The 24085-nt window shown below is 53.8% G+C and overlaps 1 protein-coding gene across 2 annotated transcripts; it reads right to left on the bottom strand.

The window, feature by feature from the left end:
- Positions 1-10423: 10423 nt before the first annotated feature.
- WNT4 (Wnt family member 4) lies at positions 10424-23863 on the bottom strand. Of its 2 annotated transcripts, none has more exons than XM_015882390.3 (5): positions 23590-23863; positions 15691-15926; positions 13960-14091; positions 13542-13684; positions 10424-13236 (listed from the first exon to the last, which is right to left on the bottom strand). In XM_015882390.3, exons 1-5 carry the CDS (start codon positions 23664-23666, stop codon positions 12769-12771), a joined length of 1056 nt encoding a protein of 351 aa, XP_015737876.2. In that variant the 5' UTR covers positions 23667-23863; the 3' UTR covers positions 10424-12768. The 2 variants fall into 2 exon arrangements, with proteins under 2 accessions (XP_015737876.2, XP_085365019.1); XM_085508893.1 differs by lacking the exon at positions 23590-23863 and adding an exon at positions 23430-23495.
- Between the last annotated feature and the right edge of the window lie 222 nt (positions 23864-24085).

A 24085-nucleotide genomic window follows, 5' to 3' on the forward strand; every position in this document is an offset into this window, starting at 1 on the left:
TTTTCCAAGAGGTGAGGCAAAAATGATTACTGTTATGTTTGCTCAACCTTAACTACAGCTGTACAAACTTTGTTTTTCCTCCTTAGGAATTATTACTCCAGTAAAAATTAGAACAGTTTACTTGTTAGTGCTATTACATGGTATCATATGTTTTTCTTGCTTTCCTTTTTGTCCCTTCAGCCCCTATTTTTCTTTAACAGAGACACTGCATTTGGGTTCTGGAGCAGCAGATCCACATAGGCCCATACAGCCCAAATGATCATGAATTGAGTTAGCAGCCAAACTGGCTGGGAATGCTGTGGAAATGTTAAAGCCATTTCCTTTGAAACGGACGACTGAAAAAATAGAAAATATTATTCTTACTATTTAGTCTCTTCTGTAAGCGAGCAAAGCAGATGTCATGCAGGTGGCATCCTTCCTTTATGGAGATGTGGCTTCTTCAGCTGTCCTGAGATGGGTGTTCAGGCTCCAAGCACAAAGGTATAACCCCCTTGCCTTGATGGATATTCTCTTCTCCAAGGTCATGTCTCTTGCCCTCATTTCTTTTCTTCCAGGTAATGTCTCAGGAGCTGAAGTTGCATCTTGATCCATCCCCCTTGTCTTTGCTAAACAGCAGTGGGATGAATAGTGACCGAACAAGTCCGACCTTATGATCTGACAGCAGTAGGAGAAGGGAGGAGGGATGGTTTTAAATGAGAACGGAAGATTTAAATGAGATTTTGGTAGGTCCTGGCACAGGCTGCCCAGAGATACCCCATCCCTGGAGGTGCTGAAGGCCATGGATGGGGTTTGGAGCAGGATGGGCTTTAAGGTCCTTTTCAAACCAGCTGTTCTGTGACTGTGTGCCAGTCCTGTACCTGCTGTGGCTTTGTGCCGCAGGGCAGTGCCTCTGTGCAGGCTTTCCCAAGCCCGCTAGATGGCAAACACGTAAAAGGTTTGTTCTTCTGCTCCTGGCCAGGGCTTGGTCCTGTTTGCAGTGCCAAGAAATGGGCTGCATAGTTTTTTTTCTTCTTCTCTTCTCTTTTTTTTTTTTTTTTTTTTCCCTGGGGTTGGTCTGTACCAGCAGCCACCGGCTGTAGGTCTAGTGCAATCATTTACATTTCCAGCTCCTTTTGTATAACATCAATACTGGAGAGTGTACAAACTGCTGAGCTGTTTACAACTGTGCCGGGGCTCTGCCGTCAACAGCGTGTTGCCTGCATTAGCAGCGTCCAGCTGGGCTCAGGCTGCTGCTGGACTGCAGGGAGCAGCCCAGGCTCTGTTGGTTTTGGCTTCTTCCAGCTGAACCCGGCCCTGATTCAGGATCAGGAAGAAGAGGAGAGAAGCAAGGGGTTTAACGTGGGAATTTGTTTGCCCTGATGTGCCGTGCTCTGGGTTTGCCCATCTCCCAGGATGCTGGGGGAGCTCATCTGCTTGCTTTTTGTATTCTGTATCTGTATCTATGTAAGGTTATTCCTGTATGGGGGCATGAGAGTGGGCAGAAAGCACCAAGTCCATTCCAGGTGTCCCTGTTCTCCCTGTGATGCTGCCCAAACACCCTTTGACATATGCTGAGTGCTGCTCTGCCAGTGTCTCAGCCTTCATTCTTTCCCTGGCTGGATGTGGTGAAATCAGATGGGATGAGCTTGGTGCTGCTACCCAATGCTTCTTCCCAGCTTTGGTTTCTGGAGCATTTCATGATCTCAAAGACCTGGGCAGCATCTTCCCTTCATGCAAGCTGTGACTTCTGATGGTTCAGCAAAGCACTTGGAGCATCTTGTGCTTCCTGAATGCAAGGGAACTTGGATCTGCCAGGCTGACGTGTGCCATGTGGTGCAGAACTGCTGCTTCCTCTAAACTGCTGCTCCTGAACAGCATTTGTCTGGGGAACAAGACAGATTTGTCTGGTAACGTCTTTGCTACTGCACCATTCAAAGTGCCAAAGCAATGGAGGAGCTTGGTGGATACAGGTACTTGGGTTGTGCAAAAGAGCTGCCTTTGAGAACCCCTCCAGATTTCAGTTTGTATCTTGGAGGACTGAAATATCGTTGCAAGTCTATTGGTAGTGCCTGGGAAGAACATGCTGCTGTGCCTGTAACACAGTGAGCTCAGGGGATGTCTGGAAATGGGAGCTTTGACCCCATGCCCTGTTGGAGCCCATCGTGCTCCTGGCCTCTGTCTGGAGGATGGTTTGCCCTGGGGCTGGCCTGTCTTCTGGCTCCAGTGCTGTGGAGTGTCCCAGCTCTGAGATGAATGAATGCTTTGGATGCACACCTACCTCTGCCTGGGGGAAGGATTTGAGCCACTGGATGCATCCACAGAGCTGGGGGGGAGGGAGAACATGCGCAGAGCTGAAAAATGCTAAATTGCCTATGAATGCAGTAATGCTTTACTGTGGTGCTGGGGGGAGCTGCTTAGTGCCCTGTGTTAGGGTGCCTGCTCTGCTGTTTTACCTCTGTTGGGTATTTGCAGAGGAGGAGCACCTGCGTTTTGATTCCTGCCTTGACCCCACTCCCTTTAAGTGCCTGTGCTGTGCTCTCTATGCTGCTCCTGTCTCGTTCCATTCTGCTGTGGCTCCAGCCTGGGTTAATCTGTCATATGGTTTTTAACCAGCCCACACAGACAATAAAGTATCTCCAGTCTCTGGCCTCATTCTCCCACCCTGCAACCAGCAGCAGTTTGGGTGTGAGAACAATGGTGCTGTCTAACAGACCTGATTTCATTCTCTTAGGAGGCTGCAGGTTTGCTTGCTGGAGATAACTGAGTTAGCTCTGTTATCTGGTGGGCTGTAGCTCTGGATACGTGTCAGTTTATTTTTGTGCTATTAAAAAGGAGTGTGTTGCTCTCACAGTCTGTTGTGAATGTCCTGCGTGGGAGCCAGCCTACAGGAGGGAGCAGGTGAGGGATGTGCCTGCTCTGCTGTGTGCAGCAGGGTGTCTGGGTTCTGCCTGTGCTTCCCAACACCCAATGACAGTGAGATGGGGTTTGGAGAAGAGCAGAGCAGGTGGGAAGGAGACTCTTCCACCTCTCTGGGCATCCTGTTCCCTGCCTGCCTTGAACTGGGCAGCCCAGCACTGGGCCCAGTGCTCCATGTGCCCTCTCCAGGGCAGAGCTGAGAGGAGAACTCCCTTGCTCTGCTGACCACAGTCTGTGCGATGCACCCTGGGGTCCCATTGGCTTTTCTGGCCACCAGGGCACGCTGCTGGCTCATGGTCACCCTATGGCCACCAGGACACCCAGGTCCCTCTCTGCAGAGCTCCTTTCCAGCTGCACAGCCCTCAGCCTACACTGAAGTTTGCAGTTGCATCTCTCCAGCTGTGGGACTCTGTATTCATCCTTGTTGAACCTCAACAGATACCTCTCTTTTGGGGTGTGGGGAAGCATATGGATAGCAATGCCTGTGTGCTACAACTGCTTTATCCCCCTGATTCTGCCCCAGATGTGTATTATTACTGCCTTGGGTATAGTTAGCACATGTCTAACAGTGCACCTTGTTGGTTCTGTCAGGGCTGGGTTTGCAGGGGAGGCCACAAGAGCTTCCCGCAGCTCCCCCCATCCTTGGCATCATCTGGCACTGTCAGAGTGCCTTGACTCCTAGGGACACGGCTTCACTTGCTGCAAACCTCTCTTCCTACCCACCAGGCTGCTGTGTAGTGCATAGGGATCACAGAGCAGATTAAGGGCTTAAACAGATAGCAGGCTTAATGGCTTGACCTCAGGACCTCTCCATCACCTGCATGGTGCAGCAGCCTGTGGGTTTCCTGGATGCACACAGGTGTGAGAATGGATCTGGAGCCAGGCATTGCTTTGCTGGAGAAGATCTCTGGCTCTGTATTGCAATAAGGCTTGGGCAGGGTGGGCAAGTGGTCCGAGTGTATGTGAAGGGGTCCTATGGAGGCAGAGGTTTGTCCCTGTCTCTGTGTTAGGGGGGATGTAGGGCTAATGTTTGTTTAAGCACTGCTCATCTCCTCTCTCATAGTGGGTGCCCTGGCACAATCCTACCTGCGTCCTGGCTTGGTTGATGGGTGGGGGATAAATGAGCATAGATACTGGAGCAGTGAAGAGCTGGAAATCAGCCTGTCCCTTCTTGGTCGCCAGGGACGTCCTGTTATTTCTCCTTGGAGCCCAAGCACAGTTTGCCCTGAAGACCACCTAGCACCTTATATCCTTGGTTCGAGTGTGCTGACAGTGCTTGTGCATGGCCCTGCTGCAAGGTCCCCTTCCCTCACACTGGTGTTTGCAGGTGCTGCTTCTTCTGGGTTTGCTATGAGGGACCTCAGGGGTGAAGACTGTGTCCCAAAACCCTGCTGGGGACCGTCACCAAACCCAGGAATGTCCATGGCTCCAGGTAGGACAGAGTGAACCTCGGGACAGCGTGGTGACTCACTGCCCCACATCTCAGAGGTGCCTAAACCTGGTAGTGGGGACCAATGCTGAGGCAAGGCGGCTCAGCAGCCTTCCCCCCAGGTTGTTATTTCAGCTGTTGGAGCCTCGGCCGTGCCTGCACAGGGCTGACAAACACCCCGCAGGTGCTGTTTGCAAGTGCCTTCTCCCCTCCGTCTCACTCACTCCCGAAGCGCTGCTCCATGGGGGCTGCAGTGTGGGACTCCCTGGCTGCCCAGCCCCTTCCCTCCCGATCCCCGGGGACAAGCTGGGAATACACGAGCCCTTGTTGCCTGACTCCATCCTGACCCGTGCTGCTAACAGAGGCTGCCTTTCTGCAGGCTGCGGAGCTGGAGGCAGCAAGAACGGCCTGGCCACCAAACTCCAAGGCCTCCGGGGCTGCCTCTTAACCTGGAGGAGCAGCGGGTTATTTGTGTTGCTCTTGGCAGGGATGCCCCGGCCCTCTAAAACACAGAAGTGAATGTGTGCGGAGGTGTGGGGCGCAGGCCAGCACGCGCTGTTTGTGTTGGACCCGCCACGCGGGGAATTAGTTCAACTCGGCTGCTAATTGCATCTGAAGTGCGGGGCTCTGTTGAATGGATGTGAACATGCGATGGGGACAGTGAGCACGGCTGGGGGGGGAGGGAGCTCAGACCTCCTGAGACCCCTCTGCTCTCTAACACTCCTGCTGGTGTCAGCTCCAGTGAACCTGCAGGGAGTGGAGGTTTCCCAGCCCTGATCCAGCACTGCAGGAGCGCTGGGATGGACATGTGGTGCTGCGCCATCTACTTTAGGCTAGAGATGGTGAACCTGCAGGGATGAAGCAGGAAAGCAGCACCAGGAGGTTGATGGCAGCACTGCATAGCCCCCAATGGTGTTTGTCTCTTGCTCTTCAGGCTACTTCCCCTATGAAGCTCCTGCTCGGAGCTTCCCCCACTGCCTGCCCCATCCCCAGGCTCTCGTGCCTGTAAACCCCTGTGCTCTGACTTGGATGAGAGGCTGTGAAGGATGAAGGGTGGAAGAGGAGGATTTTTTGCTCTGCAGAAGGGCTTCTGCTTGCACAAACGTGGGCAGACCTGCCTCTGTACCTCTGTCACCTCCTTGTACCTGGCCCTGCTGAGGCTTTGGCATGAGATAATGACACAATGGGCTCTGATTTTGTCCTCTGTCAGTCCAGCTGTGCACAGACAGGAGAGTAAATGCCTTGGAAGCACCACCTCTGTGTGTTACGTTGGGCATTTCAGAGACATTCAACTATGGGTACGTGCTGTAGGATGGTGTTTCCTTTTGCTGTCCAGCCACATCATTCTATACCATTACCATTCATGGAGCATAGACAGATAGCAGCATCAGCTCTCTGTCCTTAGGGTGGAAGGAGGATGTTGAAGGCTTTATCCTTTCCCAGAGCTGGACAAGAACTTGAGGAACTGCTGTATGTGGCTGTGGCCTTTGGAATGGGTCTGGGAAGGGCCATCAGCCACCCCTGCATCTGTCCTCAGCTCCAGCATCCACCTCAGGGATGTGCAGGAAGAGGCCAAGGACAGAAAGCCCTGTGCAGGCAGAGGTCCCTGTGGGGACATTAAGAGCTTGATTTTCACCCCGTTGACTTGCTTTGTGTCTCTGTGGACTAAAGCAGGCTGTCCATCCATCTCCTTCGTCCTCTCCCACCCCTCGCTGCCTCCCTCTCCCCCCCCCCTCCCCCCTTGTTCTTGGTTAGAAATTGTCATTTAAAGCCCAAACTCCCATTGTCCAAACTGGGATTAAGCACCATCTGTGCAAACTTTTGAGGCCATTTCTGTGACTGGGAGGAAACAGGATGACTCAGAGAGACATTGCGACACAAGATCAGTGGTGACCCAGGGTTAAGTGGGTGGATCTCAACAGCCCTGCTAAGCTCAGCCTGCTGAGGCACATGGCAAGGGAGCCAGCAGTCACTTTGGGAGGGCTGTAAGGTACCCCCTGACTGCCAGATGCTTCCAAATGGCATCAGGTGCTGAGCTTTGGTCCACCTGGTCCCACCGGTGGGATGCTCAGTAGGACTCAGCATTGGTGCAGCAGGTTGTTTGGTGTTGATCACCTCATAGCACACCTGGAAGGCTGCTGGCAGCTCTGGACTCATGCAGAGAGAGTGCAGAGTGGCTGATGGCCCTGTAAAAACCTTGACTTAACAAACAGATCCTCCTTCAGCTCCAGTGTCCTGAAGGAAGAAATCTGGGGGAAGAGTGGATATTTAGGTGGGAAGTCTAAGAGGATCAGCTGTTTTGAATGACTGTGATTGCAGGAGGTGGATCTGGATCCTAACTAGGGCATACAGCCATGTCCAAGGGGCAGAGCAGGGATCCTTTGAGTGATGGATGTGAGTGTGGTGAGTGAATTGGTTTTGTTTTTTAGAGGGGAAAAAGGAGTTTCTAGCTTGTAACCTTCTCCCCATGAACCACTGTGAGTTGCTTCTGGTTCACCAGGACACCACTGATGTGCAAGAGATGATGCTGGAGCAGCTCACCACGAGGGCAAAGCAGGGCTGGACAGAGAGATGGAAAGAGCACCAGGAACGCCTCATTTGGGATCAAGTTGCTCTACTCCTGCTCTCAGTGCTGTCTTTGCCTGTTGCATTTGGATGGAGAATTGGTGTGATGAGCATCAGCTCCATGCTCTGCTGGGAGTGTGTGCATCTGAACCTGGGATGCTGTGCACATGCAGAAGGTCAGTCCTATGAAGTGACAACTGGGGCAGGAAGTGTTAGAGAAATAAGTAGCCCTGAATGAGAAGCTGTGATTAAGACAGCTTTACGCCCCGAATCCAACCTGAACAGTTACAATAACCCCAGAGGTTGGTGAAATTATTAGGCAGAGCTTAAGTACAATGATATGAAGACAATGCTAAGGCAGGTGAGATTTTGATTGGCTTAATGCACAAAGCCCAGAAGAAAAGGAAAGGAAAGAATTTCCCCTGTGAAAATCTCAGCTGGTTCCATTTCCAGTGACAGTCAAAGAGTTAAAGTGATATGTTGGGAGTTATGAGTGTTTATCTAAAAGAAAAGTGGCAGGTGAAAGGGATAAAATAACACAGTTCTTAAAGCAATGCAATATGTTCGAATTATCCGAGGATCAGAGCTGGAATTTGGAAGGTAATATTGGATAGAAGGAAATGGGAGATGGAGACAGAAATAGGATGGGGAAAAGCAGCTTGAGGTGGCTTCCCCATTGGTTGCTGCAAAGGAAAAACAAAGGGGTTGGCATTGGGAGGACCACTGTGAAATTGTTTATTGGAGGGGATTTTTCTTGCACTTTCAGAATTAAGCTCAGGGCTTCTGCTATGTCAGGGTGCAGAGCAGACCCTCCTGAGCTGAGTTTGGCTGGGAAAACATCTTCGGTGTGTTCCTGTATGTGAGAACACGGCTGGAAATGGCAGCTGTGCTGGGATGACCTGTGAAACAACCATGGTTGCCTGGTGCTGAGATCCTTCCCTTTGCTTTCACAACCTTCAGGCATCAGTCCTTACTAGGAGCTCAGCTTTTCCTGGGCTGTTTCCTCAGGTCTGGTAGATCTCCAGCTCACGTTGGCTGAGAAACTTGGCAAGGGCTTGGGTCAATGCCTTTGGTCTGGCCAAAGGAGCTCAGGGTTGTGTTTGAACCTCTGTGTGCTTTGCAGGTATGACAGCATGCAGCAACCTTCTTTAACTGAGAAGAAGTTAAAAGGTCCAACCAAGAGCAGAGCATCACTGATGCTTTGCCTTCCCAAATCTGCAGGCAGCTCCAAGGTGCACCTCCATCATCCCAGCTTTTTTATCAGCATGACTTCTCCTTGCTGCAGCAGGTACAAAATTGAGATGGCAAAGTGACTTTACTGAGGAAAAAAAAGACCCAAAGGACTGATTTATTTTACGTCTAGTTCAACTCTGAGGTCCTCCCAGATGTTCTGGGTTTCTTGGTGGCAATTAAATGGCTGCAGATTTTCCTTGACACGTGATGAGAGCAGATGGTGCTTCTCTTGTTTCTTGACCAGCGAGGCAATGCTTGGACTTAATAGTAGATGGCTGACCTGGTTCTGGTTCCTGGTCTATACTCCAGTAGTCTCTGGTGAATGGAGGTTCTCTAACTGGTTGTCTGCTCACTTTGCAACCTTGCAGTGATCAGACCCTCTGTAGTGTCTGTCTGCCATGCAGCTCTTAGAGCCTGGGTCATCTGAAGAGACAGGACCCTGCATCTTCCAGCCCCTTCCTTACTAACTCCTGCTAGAATGATTCTCACTTGTATTGTAAAGACTCAGATGTCTTGAGGCTGAAACCGTGGGATGTTCTTCTTGGAACAGAGAGCAGCTGAGCTCTCCAGCCCTTCCTCCCTGCTTGGAGCTCACAGCCCAGCCATAACCTGTTCAGGTGTGCTGGGTCCCAGTTCAGCCCCCAGCCTGTTTCTCACTTTTTCTTGAAGCACATTCCCCGGGAGACATCAGAGAGAAAGCGGGTTACGCTACATCAGCCCGGACAGTGCCATAAGAACAAAGGGACCGAGAAGTTCATCCACTGCCAACCACAAGTGTTAATGGTCAGATCTGGGAAGGATCTTCTTGCCAAGTCAGGACCCTGGCAGGAGGGCTCCCTTCTGTGTGATCCATTGGGATGTCCACAGGGCCTGGTGCTGGATGCCAGGAGGATGCAGTGCTCGGCTTCAGCCCCTTCTTCCCTCTTAGTCTCCATGGGGTGTTACAGTCCAGCCTAAGGCAGGTTGCACAATTTATTTTCCTGTACTTAAGGCAGGATTTTGGCAGGCAGGGCTGGGAGGCCTCTCTGAGGAGCGCTGGCCAGGCTCCCTCCTGCTGCTGTGGGATCCTGCTGCTGTCAAAGCTCTGCTCTGCTGGGCATCCTGCAGTGCTGTGCTGCACATCTGAGCAGTGCTTACCCCAGTATGGGTGCTCCTCTGTCAGACCAGACCCATCCTTTATGATGGGCAACAAGGAGGTCTCATTCTCCTTTCTGCTCATGCAGGGAGAAAAGCATCTTTCTTCTCTGGCTCTATCCTCTGTTTCTCTCCATCACCTGCATTCCCTACAGGTGATGTATGTAAGTGCATTGCTTTGTGAGGAGGGCAGCAGAGTGGCTGAGTGTTTTGGAGAGGGAGGATGAGATCGCTGGGAGGGAGGGAAGCATTCATGTCCAGCAAAGGACATTGAGATGATGTGGCCAAAGCAGCTGGAGAGAAATAGGAGCTCTGCCCGCGAGCTTGGCCACGTCCTGCTCAGCTGCTCAGGTGGCAGATGTGAAGCCCAGGAAGGATGGAGCAGCTGGGATTGAATGCACATTGACATACACAAAGGGAGTGTTTTTCAGGAGAAGAAGGAAGGAGCAGAGATGATGGTGAAGTTGGTGGGGAATGGGAAAAATCCCCACGGAGCAGGGTGGGGAGAGCTTGAAGGGGATGTCCTGTTTTCACCATGATGATCTTGAGCTGGCAGTGGGATGTCAGGATGGTTTATGCATTGGGGTGGGGATGTTGGCCCATGAGTCCTCAGAGGAGAGAGTGAGCTCAGCAGGGAGAGGGTGGCAGAGGGCTGTGCCAAGCCTGTGGGGCTGGCACAGTGGAGAGCATAGGGATGGGCTCTTGGCTGAAATACAGCAGGCAAGTGACACTGGTGGTGTGGGGCAGGCAGCAGCAAGTGGAATCTTAGAGGGGTGCTCAGGGTTGCGCCATCTCCTCCACCCTCCATCCCAGTGCGTGCAGCAAGAGTTCCCCATGTCAGCTGGGCTTGGAGGTCTTCTCCAACCTCAGTGATTCTATGGTTGTGTGTGGAGGAGAGAGATGGCACAGCCTCGCAAGAGGCTCCATCCGAGGTCACAAAGGAGCTGGCAGCTCTCTGTGCCTTGTTTCAGTGTGGGGTGAAGCACACCTCTGTTCCACCACTATGCTGGGAGTTGTGGGGGAATGGAAATGGTCCTGGGGAGGGGATGGGACTCAGTGCTCCCTATGCACCGCTGGGAGCACCCTGTGGGCAGCTCTCCTTTGAGCTGAGGGCTCCTGAGAGCCCAGGGGAGCCTGACTGCTAAGGAAAGAAAACCCCATGGCTAATTCAGCACAAACTCATTATTTAATAGACAAAGTCAATATGAAAAAAAGGCATTTCCCTTCCCTCCCTGAAATTTACAGTTATGAGAAGAGCCAGAGAGCTGCAGAGCCAGGCTATCTCTGGGTGACATTTACAGGGCTCAGCTTTCATAGCAGCTTGAAAAAAAAAAGAAATCCCATATGTGCAGCAATTATCTACACGCTGATCTGGATTGTCTTGTTCAGCTTTGGCCCTCATCCTAGATGGACAAGGAGCAGAACGCTTGGCTAGTGGCCTGAGGTCTGTGGCCTCCTCTGCATGAACTGGAAAGAGGAGGAACAGTCTCCAAGGTACTTGAGAACGTGCAGCCTTGGGACCTAAGGAGATGGAGAGGGGGAGTGCAGCTCAGATCCCCGCTGGAGGCTCAGTGCTCTGCCCTTGGCCAAGGTGAGAGAGGTGAGCCTTGTTTGATGCTGCTCTGAGCTCAAGATGGAAGTGGCTCAACACTCTGGATTGGGGTCACCACCTCCTGGTGCCCTTTGATGAAGGTTTTGGGAGCTGGGGGACATCAGGTCCCTTGGTGCTGGCCTCCCTTGTCCCACGGTGTGGGGGAAGCCAGCAGGGCCCTGCTCCAGGCACGCGGCTTGGCCCCAGAGCCACAGCCACTGCTGCATCAAGTCAGTTGTCAGAAGCCTTCCAGCCGGACGCTGTCTGGAGACCTTCCAGCGACCACAGGCTCTCCCCCAGCCCATCACTGCCACAGCACAGACAGCATTTAATGGATGTCTGTGTGTTCCCCTAACCTTTCCCCTCTCTAGATGAAGCAGGGAATAAAAATAAGCCCGCAGGTTTGTGAGGACCCCCAGCCCAGACGGTGATGGCCACAACCCTGGGCTCTTCTGGACCAGAGTGGAATGGGCCATCTCCAGGTGTGGAGCTCCCACTCATACATTACTGCTCAGTGAAAGCAGTGCCATCCCACACCAGCTCCTTGCAGACGTTCCTCTTGGCTTGAGGTGCCAATTTGGGGTTTTTTCTTTGCTCCCTTCTGCCTCTCAACTCTCAGACAACTGCGTGAGGGAAGAGAGAAACTGGTTCAATTTCCACCTCCCCTCACAGTGCCCCACTGCTTATTAGTTCTCCACATACTTCGTCCTGCAGCCCAGCAGCAAGGGCTCTACGCTAACCCGATCCCAGGCAGAGGGGAAGTGGGAGCGGGTAGGACAGCACGTTATCCTCATGGCACTGCTGCAGACCAGGCTGTGTGGAGAGGGATGGCACGTCCTCCCATCCCAGCAATTGCTTCCATTTCTACTTCTGCTCTCCTCACTAGTGACTGGGATGGGGACGGGCTGTGTATCATCTTATCCCCAGGAGCCCTCACTGAGTGTGCAGAACGGCCCCTGGGGAGATCATGTGGAGGAAGAGGAGGAGGAGAGCTGGCCGTGGGATGATGGTGAGCAAGGCTATGGAAAGAAGGAAAAGGAATCCCCTGGGATTCCCTTCCTTCTCCCAGCCTGTCCTTGGATTGCAGGTACCCTGCTTTGCACCAGCAAGATGCTGAGGTTGGGAGGTAAAGGGCTTTGCAAGGGGACGGGGAACAAAGTGGGAACATCATGTCCCTTGACAGCCCAGGCAGCTGCTGAGGAGCTTCTGTAAATCACAGCAGCTGCCAGAGCTGCTCCAACAGCTCATCAGTGCCCAGGAGGCCTCAGAGCATCCCCGAGGCTCTGTACGTGCACACTCTGTCCACTGACAGCCCTGGATGGGCTCTCCCTGCCTTGTGATTAACACCCACGGACAGTGCCACCCCGTCCCCATCTCCCCATCCTCTGCAGCACTCACAGCTGCACGTCCTGGCTGCGCTCCATCACCTCCCAGCCGTGCTCTGGGATGCTTAACACAAGCCTGTAACAAATACAAACGATTGTGACAGAAGATACCCGGCGCCTAACGCTACTCAGCCTCAGGTTTAACCATCTCCCGTTTGCAATGCTCCGGGGTCAGCGTAGAGTATCCGATGAGGGCAGGCAGATCCCTGCCAGCTGTGAGGTCAGGCACATCCCTGTTCTGGCTTCAGCAATAAATAAGCAAACTGACCAGAATAAAAAATAACAATGATCGCTTTTTTTTGTTTTTTTTTGGGGGGGGGTGGGGGGAGTTTTTTTTTTTTTCTTTTTTTTTTAAACTTTAAATATATATATTTTTTTGCTCCTTTCTTTTAAAATCTCTTCCTCCGGGGCTCTGTCTCTGTATAGAGCTGTGCTCTCCCTGCAGTGTCTGGGTCACTTCCTCAGTCCTGGCCATGGGGCAAGAGAGAAGCAGGGTCAGTTAGAGAAGGGAAGGGACGGCTGCTCCCCTCTGTGCATCACCGGCACGTGTGGATTTCCACCACCCGATGGCAGGGTTTGCACTTGACAGAGCAGCACCAGTGGAATTTACAGCTGCACCTTTCCACCACCTCCACTTCGTCCGTATGGAAGCCCCGACCGCAGCACATGAGCTCGCAGCCATCGATGGCCTTGGAGGTCTTGTTGCACTGCCGGCCGCTGGTGCCCAGCACCCCGTTCTTGAGGTCGTGGTCACAGAAGTCAGGACTGGAGTCCAGGTAGACGAGATCCTCGTCCGTGTGTGGTTTGAACTGGGAGTTTTTCGGCACCAGCACTTTAGTGGAGCCGATCTCGCTCTGCTCCACCTCGGTGGCGCCGTCGAATTTCTCCTTCAGCACATTGCCCACTTTGCGGAATGGGGGCATGGCTTTCCAGCACGTCTTGAACTCACATGAGCCTGACACGCCGTGACACTTGCACTCCACCCGCATGTTGTTCAGGATGGCCTGAAGGAGCACAGCGGAGAAACAAGATGGGGTGGTGAGTGTGTGATGGGTATGGGGTGTGACATGGAGTCACAGCACCAAACAACACCCCGAGTTAGAAGCAACCCACACAGATCCCCAAACCCAACCCCTGGCTGCACACAGCACCACCCAATCCCAAACCCTATGGCTGAGTGTCCCAGCACTTCCATTGAGGGGCTGTGCCCACTGCCCTCTGGGGCACAGCCTTCCCCTAACCCCCCCCACAGCCCCATGACCCTGATGCAGCAGTGACTGCAGACCCCATGCAGACCCCCATCCATTACCTTCCGCCCTGCCTCGTTGTTGTGGAGGTTCATCAGTGCTCTGTTGGAAGATGCCCCTTTGCTCCTCTCCCTGACATCGACAAAGGACTGTGAGAAGGCCACGCCGTAGGCAATGTTGTCAGAGCAGCCGGACCACTGGAAGCCTAAGGCACAGTGCAAGGATGGGACAGATGAAGTTCACCCTCCTCAGCCCTACTCTTGCTAAAACACTGCTGTCTTGCTCCCCAGGCCAAGGGGTGGGGGAACAATGTACCCCCGAAGCTATTCTCCCTGGTACCTTTTCTGCAGCACTTACATGGACTCTCAGTAGGCTTTAAAACACGTTTTTATATATATATTTTTTGCCCTTTCTCTAAAGGGTGGCCCTGGAGGACGGGCATTTTTTGTGCATCATGTTATCCCTGCTTTGCACGCTCACCCTGTGGGCTGCCTCCTTGCACCGTGCGGTCGCATCCACACTTGTCCAGCTCACCGCTGCTGCACGCTCGGGTCACAGCGAAGGCCACCCCTGCTGAAGAGATGGCGTAGACAAACGCTGCCTCCCGCGTCCCTGCAACAACAGTGGAGAAAGGTGGCAGGAAGCTCGAGGGGGTTTTGTGCACCGAGATGGGCTGCTCTACCTGCCCACCCCCACATTTGGGGTGCCCCATGCAGCACGATCATCCTCCCCACCTCCCTGTCATGATCCAAGTATGGCAAGATGTATTTGTTTGGTGCCAAACCCAGACCAGCAGACACCACACACTGCTTGCAATAGTGACAGAGCTGGCAGCACATGGATGTGATGGGCAAGGTCATAACGCAGCAACGGAAAGGATGCAAAAGCTGTATTGCAACATGGGGGGAGCTTTCATGGTGCTTGTAGGGCACTTCTGCTGTAAAACCCCTCCTGCATCCAAAAATGTCCTATTTCCTCAACCAAACTGGGGATCACCCCCTGCAGCTGCAGATCTGTGGCATCATCACGCAGTGTCCTGTTGTTCCAAGCACCTCCAAAACTGCAACACAAAGCACTCTGCAGAGCGCCCCGGGCACAGCAGGACATTCCCGTGCCCACCTGCACGGTGGCACAAAGAGCCCATTTGAGAAGGGGGAGAAATCTGGATGCAAACACGCGGGTGGCTCGGCCAGGGACCGCGGCCGTCAGCTCTTGCAAAACTCAAATCCCCGCTGTCCTCTGAGGTCGAGGGTGGCTGAGGACACGGCCCCTCCGGCTCCAAAGAAGCAGGGCTGGCATTTGGGGTATGCTAGGGCTGTTTCAAGGTAGGGGGTGGCTCGCCGGTCGGGCAGAGGGCAGCTACTTTGGTGGTCGCAGCCCAGACTTTGGTGGCCAAGCAGCAGTGGGCTGGGGAGGGCTCAGCCAGCACTGGGCCTGAACCGCCTCCAAGTTAATCGAGGTTAATAGTAGGATCGTGTTGGTCGGTTTTGCGCTGTGGCTGACTAAAAAGAGGCGACTTTTAGTTTCTGGTATTTCTGGTATTTCCAGTCCTGAACCTTCACAAGAAAGAGATCTTCACCCCTGTGTGGAGGGGAGGAAAGTCAAACAGGGAGCTGGGGGCAGCCATGGCCTGCGTTCTGTGGGATGGGAAGGGACAAGAGTGGCACCCCAGGGGAGGGAATACCGCTCTATGGGGGTGGAAGGAACCTTCCCCTCCATTTCTGCACCCTGGCAGGGTTTGGACCCCCAGGATGCCTGAACCCAGGCTGGGCTGTGGGGCCTGGCCATAAATCTTCACTGCTCTTCAGAGGGTCTGGGTGTGCTGTGTTTTACTCTCGCTGGGCGGCAGAGGGCTGTCCTAACATGAGAGCTGCTCTGCTTGGCAGCAGTCACTGCTTCGGCGCTGCTCAGTGCATCCAGCACCTATGGATGCAGGATGAGGAGCTGGGGCATTCAGCCTGCAGAAGGGAAGGCTCCGGGAGACCTCTGGTATTCAAAAGGAGCTCATGGAAAGGAGAGAGTGCCTTTTTAGATGGGCAGATAGTTATAGGACAAGGAGAAATGGCTTTGAACTAAGAGACGGCAGGTTTATATTTGACATTAGGAAGAAATTCTTGCCCCTTCCCTGGATGTGCTCAGTGCCAGCCTGGATGGGGCTCTGGGCAAGAAGACCTTGGATGATGCTTAAGGTCCCTTCCAACCCAAGCTCACCTTGTGTTACCACCTTGCCAAAGACAGGCAGGGTGTCCAGCGTGGAGCAGTTCCAGCGGCGGTTGCGGAATTGATACTGGCACTCCTCGATGGCCAACTGGGCTCCGCGCCGCACCGAGTCCATCACCTCCAGGTTCCGTTTGCACATCTGCACCTGGCGCTGGATCAAGCCCTTCAGCTTCTCGCAGGTCTCCTCCTCTGAGATGCTCCCCACTGAAGACAGCTTCGCCAGGTACCTGCCGTGAGAGCACAGCTGTTAGGAGGTAAGGGATGGGGAGCATAGACCCAGGGGCACAGCAAGGAGACCCAACCTGTCATCCCCTGTGTAGCTGAGAACCGCTGCACACCTGGGTAGCCTGCAACGTGTGCCTCCACAGGTTGCATTTCTGCACGGCAGACAGCAAGCACAAGGAAAACAGGCAGCCTTCTGCAGCCTCATCCCCTGCCTCTCTGGGAGCCCAGCTGCTGGCTCCCCTTTGCCTCTGTTGCCTGCATGGAGGATATTTTCAGTGTTGTCTGAATGTGCCCGGTCAGGTCTCCTGAGTACCGGCACATCCAAGCGCTACTAGGAAAAGCCAGAGGTCTCTGAAGTCAGCCAAAACAAGCAGGACAGCCGCTCGGCTGCCAGCTCCAGCTGCCACACAGCTCCCACACTCATCGCTGACAAACATCACCCTCCAAACCACTTCCATCACCAAACCTGCTTTTAGCACGCTGGTCCGGCCCCCAGGAGCTGCCAGCTCTCTGTCAATGGGGGTTCAAGCAGGGCACTGAGTGCCAGGTGTGAGCTGACGTGGCAGGTTATAGGACTACATGGAGGTGACCACTGCCCCATCCTCTGCAGGGCATGCAGAGAGCTGCCCCTTCTCAATGCAAGCTCATGGCATCGCCTCATCTGCCCTGAGTGATGGGAGCACCAAGCGAAGGCTTTTCGGAAGCCTCATTCCTCGACTCTGCCTTTCCCAGCCCTACAGAACTTGTGGGTTTTTTGTTTGCTTGTTTTTTTTCCTCCTCCTCTGAGTTACGACATCCTGTGAAGGATTTTGTCTTTGAAGCACTGCTCGCCTCTGAGAAGTGACCATTCGAAAGTGGCTCCTGCTTCCTGCCCATTCCCATGTGTCCCAGGGGTCAGATCTGCTGACTTCAGCCACAAGATCCAGTTGTCACAGCCTCTTCCTCCCATTAGCTGTGCCAGCCTGCCCCAGGAGGAGAAAGCAGGATTTTCTCTCCTGTGCATCAGCAGAATTATTCACCAGCTTGGTTTCGTGCTTATAGAGATGGTGAGAAAGCAGGGTTGGCTTGCAGTGTCCGTGGGGAGTCTGCATGGCTGGCTGTGAGAAGCATCCAGCTTTCCTCATGCATGGAGGTCACTTGATGCAATGCTGCTCGGGCAGTGGGAAGTGGCAGGCAGATGTGGTTTCAGAGCCAAGCTCTTTTCTAGCCTTTATACCAGCTAAGCATCTTTGCCCAAGGCCTTCAGCTCCTCCAAGGGCTCAGCCTGCTTGCAGAGGATGAGCTGCATAGACCAAGAAGACAGCAGCAAACCTCCCTTGGGATCATTCAAGATATTGGATGCTGGGTCCACAACAGCTGGATGGGAGGGAAAAGAGCTATCATTTTAGTTGGTGCATGGGGAAGCTGATGAACACCAAAGCAATCAGAGTTATCCTAAGGCACCACAGGCCAACTTGGAGCCTGGAAAACAAGAAAACTGCTTCCATTGCTGAGCCACAGGTGGAATGGCCACGTTGACTTCAGCTCTGCTTTTGGAGGGAGGCACCATCTCCTTTTCTCATATATTTCCCAGCTCAGTGGGATTCTTCAGGCGATGAGAAGCTATAAATTCAAAGCACACATGAAGAGAAGTGTGACAGGAGCCTTTCAAGCCTTTCCAAGTAGATGCGCCTGATAAGACACCTCCCCAGAGAGCATGTAATGGTATTTGGGATGATAAAACAAAGGACAACGATGCTTCAAAGATGGATACAGCTCCCCAAGAGCAGGTCTGGTAATTTGTTTTGCAAGGCAGGGAAATAAGGTGAAGTTGTCCAGAACAATTTCTGGTCTCTTTCCCCCACCATTCCTCCTCAGAGATGCTCCCAGTCTGCAGTGCACAGAGTCCCTCGGTGCTGGGGAGCTCAAGCAAGACACCGCACCCAGCACTCCAGGGTCACCATGGAAGCCCCATTTGAGCCCTGGATTAGGACTTGAGGCTCACAGGCAGCTTCAGAACAGTCCTACTGGTGGAAAAAAATAAACCCAAATAATGGCATATTTCCTTCCCTTTCCAAGACTGGGCAAAGAATGTTTCAAGGGTGCGAGCTGCTGCCCAAGCCATTCGTTCAAGTCTTGTCTTCTTGCTTCATCATCACATTTGTATTTCTTTTCTCCTGCCTTCACATCCAGACAAGTCACTCACAGAACAAGCTCCCTTTTATTAAAAATCACTGACTTAACACAAAACCGACAGAAAGCCCTTCCTTTTTTTCCATCCGCAGCACGCAGATCAAGGTTGAAGTCCCATAATTGGAGTATTTGCAGTTGATCCACTCTGCGAGATGGCAAAGAGGGAAACCTCAAATCCCAGGAGATCTGAAAAGGCGAAAAAGCCCTACTTAAATACAAAGAACGATGATAATTTTTGCCATGGGGGTTGGTAGGTAGAGCCAGAAGGAGTGGAGGGAATCCATGGAGGGAATTCCCTGCTATGGGGAGGTGGGCAAATTGGAGTCACGGACTGATCCTCCATAGAGGTGGTTCAGGGAAGATACCCTAGATATCCCAAAGTTTCAAATCAGAGATGCTGAGATGAACTCAGAAGGTTCACTCTCTTCAGCAAATGCCCTAAATCATGGGGATACCTGCCAGGCTAAGGTCCCAAATGGGATGTTGCAGGCTTAGCAAAGGCAAAAAAAAAAAAAAAAAAGGGAAGGGCAAAAAAAAGCAAGAAAAGAGAAATCATTGGTCCTGCACCCTGGGCATGGGGCTGCTGGAGAGCTTCAGTATGGGGAGTAACTGGTCCAGCTGACAGCCCTACAACATGACACGTCCCTCCCAGCCTGGCCACCCCACTCCGGGATTAGATGTCCTTCCTCTCCTTTGCTTGTAAATGTAAACCACGATGCGCAGTGTCGTCATCCGAAGGCCTGTCTGTTTCTTCCCTGGCAGAAAAGCAGCTCTCCAGCTTGGTTGTACATATCTCATCTCTGGATTAAAACCATGTTTCTCACACCCTAATCCCCACCTCCAGCTGCCAGAGCAGTGTCCCATGAGGAGGCAGTGTCCCCCTGCCCAAATTGGGGCACACAGCACAAAACAACCCTCAGATGCTCAAACTTTGCCCCCCCCTCCCAGTCCCCCTAACCTGACATTGGACATAGGATGTGTAGAAAACATCCTTTCACACATCCTCCTTTGCTCAAGTTCAGCAGAAGGAATGGCTGCAAGAGGAGGCAAGTGCAAGCCATGGGGCTGAGCGACATGGGAATTCCCCCGGTGCAGCGCTCGGGGCTACACCTGGGTTGGAGAAATTCTGATGAGTTTTTTCATTTCAATTGGAATTTGCAAACATGCAGAGAGAGGAACCTTCTGCGGGACTGGTTTGATCTCACCCAACTTCCAACAGACCCTGGGCCGCTTTCCATTGGCCAAGAGATTCAATTAATTCTTTCCCCCCCCCCACCCCTCCCCTCTCCTTCCACCCCTCCAACCACCCTGAGTAATTTTGTGAAAGCACAATACTGGCTCCAGTTCTGCTGAGCCAGGCAGATCCTGCACGGCACCTTCCCAGCTGCACACCGCAGCCGCTCTGTGCTGGAGGGATGCATTCGAGCTCACCTGCAGCAATGGGAGCTGAATCCCAGGGCTGGAGGAGATCAGCTCCTGGCACCCAAAGCACCGCCTGCCCTCCGCCCAGCCTTGGGAAGCACCATTTCAGTGGGTTTGCAATGCTTCCAAGCTTTGTTTTATGGAAAGAAAGAGGTGTTGTAAGAGCCCGTGGCGTTTATGAGGAAATATAGAAGAACCTCCCGCAAACTGCTGACCTCCGGGGGTTGCTCAGCGATTTCCCATTTGAAGAAAGCCCAAATCCATGGCTGCAATGCAATTCTTTCCATCTAGAAGGATGAGTTAATTGGGAAGACAACAGCTCCCAGCAGCGCAATGCAAGCATTTGTCACTGCAGTGCGAAAATCTTCTGACTCATGGAGACACCACCAAACAGTGCAAAAAGAAGAAATCTGCTTCTCTCCATTGCTTGTGTTTGGAGCTGAGCAGATCCTGTCCTTGCATGACCTGCAATGTGAGTGAGATAGAACCACCCCATGTCCACCCTCCCTTGGATAAACCTGTGCTACTCTGTATGAGGGTATATTTTTATTTAAGGCTTCACTGGGGAAAGAAAAACGCTATCTATCATCAGTGAGGAGCCAGGGAGCATCGATCCCTCCTGCCACGAGCTAAACTGGATGGAAGTTCAGCATCATGATTTGCAAAGGCCTTTCCTCTGCAGGATGCAATCCTTAAAGCCATCTGTTTTCATATCTGAGCTCAAAACACAACCCTAAACATGCAACATCCCCAGGGCGAGCAAAGGAGCTGAAAGCAAAGAAATTCTCCATTGGACCCAATCTGAGCAACTCTGCCAAAGTAGATGTGACTGGGGAGTCATCCTGGTGCTGTCTTTGCACTGAAGATAAGATTGCAGGGAGGGGAGCAGGGATCTGCGGGTGCAGACGTACCCTGGAGCTACTTGCACCTGCTGAATGGTGCGGGGCACCCGAGGGGAAATGCTGGACTGGTTCCTCACTGGGTGGGAAATGGGAGAGTCACAATGACAATGCGAAGAATCCTGCATGAAATGGGACTGAAACAGGGTGGGGGTGAAGTGAACTTACGGCTGTCGAAGCTGGGGAGATTTGTCTTAAAAATGGAGCCTGGCTTAAGATCAGAGGGATGCGAGCAGAGGACCTGGGTCTGCTTCACCTACATTGCACATTGACACAAAGCAACACAGCATCAGAGCTGAGGTCTGCACAGGCTGAGCACTGAGCTGGGGTTTGTGGAACACCTTGGCATACTCAAATGAATGGCAGCCCCAAAACCCCAAACCTTTTCATCCCTCTCTCCACCCCCCGGAAGCAGTTGCTGTTATCCAGGCTTGTTTGGACACTTGCAAGGTCTTCAAGCTTTTATTTTTCATAAAGGTTTTTAAAAGCCCAGCTGCGCTCCTGGCCCTTTAAACTGAGTCTGAAGCACAGATGGAAGTTTTAAACCCCTGTAAATAGGGGGTAGATGGAGCTGCTAGTGGCACACCCTGCTTTGAGCCTCCTCCAAAGCCACTTTTAGATGTGTAAGAGCAGGAAGAGGGAGAGAGGCTGCAGCAACTCCTAGAAAACACAGTAAAAAGGGCCCTGCCCATGAAGGACCCCCGTGTCACTGATGCTTTTCAGACATGGGAATCGACTCTCGGGTTCAAGCAACCCAAAACTGCCACAGACACAGCAGCAGGTCCAAGAGCTGAATGGAGGCTGTGAAATGAAAGGTGCTTTGGGAATAGCTGAGCTTCTCTTCGTGTATGAAGCACATCCCAGGACTCCTCCAGTGGGACCTTCCCATTATGTACATCACAACCAGACAGACCTCAGAGCACCAACCACTGTCCTTCACTTAACATCAGATTCTATGCTGGCAGGAAAAGCTTTAAGGCTCCCTGAGCCCTGTAAAGGCAGGAGGAAAAGCAAGCCTGAGGCTGTCATTAGAAGGAGAGAAAAGAGCATCACTTTGGTTTGGATGACAGAGAGGTTTTTTGGATAGGCAGAAAGCCAAACAGCAACTCCCCAAACACAAGCACTGAGAAAACACACCTGAGGTTCACTTCCCAGCCAGATAGAAGGATCTGGGTCTGCTTAATGGAAACATTTGGCAAAGCTGCTTCTATTGCACAGCTCTGTGCAGCACGGCGATCCCTCCTGCCGCTTCCTTGCAGGGCACCGGGCCCACGGCAGGGAACCTTCAGCTCAGGTGTTGCAAGTAGCGTCTCCAAAGCACTCAGGGAATGCGAGTCCCGACAGGTCAGGAGGAGCTTTAGAAAAAGTCTCGTCTTGTGAAAGGCACCTCGAGCTTAATCACCCATCCAGCAGGTTTCTGGATAAGCAAACTTCCCCGCACGCTGCCATCCGCCTCCGCACGGGGCTGCAGAGCTGCTCACCTGGGGAGGTACCAGCACCTTCCAGCCGGACCCCGCGCCGTGATAGAGCCCAGTCCCGAGCCCAGCCCCAGCTCGGCCGAAGCGCACTCATTCCTCGAATATCTGATCACTCCTGGGTTCCTTCTAACTCCATTTATTGCCTCTGGCAGCCTTTGTTTCTTGATGTGAGGAGATAAACAATGGGAATTGTCTTAATCCTAAAGGTGAAGGATAAAAAGCACCGAGCGGGGGACGATCCCTTTTATCACGATACATTTGGAACATCAAAAAACAAAACCGAAAAGCCGACCCTTTCTCTCAAACGCGCTGAAATGGATCTGCTTTTCCTCCCCTGTTGGCAGGAATGAACCCTCCGCTCTCCCGCAGCCGAACCCCCCGCGCCCACCCCGACGCACCGTGAGCGGCCGCGCACAGCCCCATCTCTGCCGCCGCACCGCTCCTCGCTGACCTCACCGCTGCCATTTAACCTCAGTTCCCCCTTCGCCGGACGCTTCCCCTCCTCGGGAGTGTTTCCCTGTCCCGACCCTGCGGGAGGAGCGCTCGCACCGCTCCCCGCGTTCAGCTTAAAGACCACCTCGAGAGCGGCTGCGATCCACCCACGCTCCGCCAGAGCCGCGCGGGGTGCAAGTCGCTCCATCTGGCGAAGGAGGGGGAGGAAGGCTGAGCGCTTCACGCATCCCATGCGGACACCAACGGGCAGCACTTTTCCCACCGGTGGGATGGACCAACACCACCAGCCCGGCGCTTCCCAGCCTTAGGGAGGGAGCATCCTTCAAAATCAGCGCACCTACTGCAGCCAACAGGAGCTATCTCGGGATGTAGAAGCGCTCCTGAGCTCCAGGGCTATGGTGGGAACCACCGGGATGTGCTGTACCTATGGCCCTGGGGACACCCAGGCAGGACATGACACCAACACGGGTCCCCTCTGCGCACACCAGGAGAGCACTGACTCTCAGTCTGCCATCAATGGTGGGAGTGGGAAAACAGCGTCTCCCCAAAGAGGGGATGAACGGAGCAAACACATCGCCTTCGTTCAGTGTTCTGATGGAAGGTGCTGTCATGTCCCATCCCTCCTGTCCCAAAGGTCTCCCCCAGAAGAAGCTCTTGGTGAACGGGCAGGAATTTTCCAGAACTATTTCCTCCTCTGTTTACCTTCCACGTTCGTTCAGCATTTGCTCAGCGCGTTCCCGATGGCACCCGGCTCCTCCATATGCACGGCAGTCCCCGTGTCCCCGCAGGGTGACAGAGTGCTGGGCTGCGCACTTTGCCTACTGCTGGTCCCGGGGTCAGCACCCGAACGATCCCCGCTCGCCTTCCCGCTCCCTGCCAAGTCCTTCCCGGCCCCGTCGGCCCCATGGGGCACCCGGCCAAGCCCCAGGCCCCGCTCTGACCCGCCGGCCCGACCTCACTTTCCCAGCGCAGCCCAAATCAGTAATTTAAGAACAAAAGGTGGACGGGGGCTTCGGCGCCCACCAAGTTATCCTATAACCAGGCTGGAACAGCCGGCGAGAGCCGGCATCCCCGCACCCACCTGCACCACCCGTCCCCGCGGCTCCGGGACCGCGCACCGCGACCTCCGTCCCCCGCAACGGAGTGATGCTGCCCGACCCCGGCGGCACCTGCTCGGCAGCCCCCGCAGAGCAACAAGTGCCGGAGGCGGCGGGGTCACCCCTTCGCCCGTGGCTACTCACAGCCAGTTGCTGGCGTTGGCCGAGAAGGTGGCGAGGATGATGAGCAGCAAGGAGCGCAGGAAATACTCCGGGCTCATCCTGGAGGGCAGGCGGGGTATGGTATGATGCGGTGCGGTGCCCCCCGCCCGGCCCGCGGCCCCCAGAGCAGCCGCCGCCGCAGGTGGGGGCAGGCGGCGGCGGGCGCTGCCCGGTGGATGCGCCCGCGGCGGCCGCCCAGCCCGACTGTCAGCTCGGCCGGCCCATCCCGGGATGGAGCGGAGGGCCGGGGGCGGGCCGGGGGCGGGGGCAGTCCCGAGGGCGGCCCCACATCGCTGCTACTGGGGCGGGTCTCGCCGCTGGGGACACCCCCGGGGCGGGACGGCAGCGAGGACGGCACCGGTGCCTCTGCCGTCGCTGCGCCGTGCCCGTGGAGCTGCCCCTCCGCTGCTCCCGCGGAGCCTTTGGGGTTCCCTATCTCGGGTTTTCCTGAGGGTGAACAGCGGAGGATTGGGGATTC

Source organism: Coturnix japonica, chromosome 9 (assembly GCF_054131305.1).
Source record: "Coturnix japonica strain WE chromosome 9, WE-NBRP24, whole genome shotgun sequence".
Classification (NCBI taxonomy): Eukaryota; Metazoa; Chordata; class Aves; order Galliformes; family Phasianidae; genus Coturnix; species Coturnix japonica.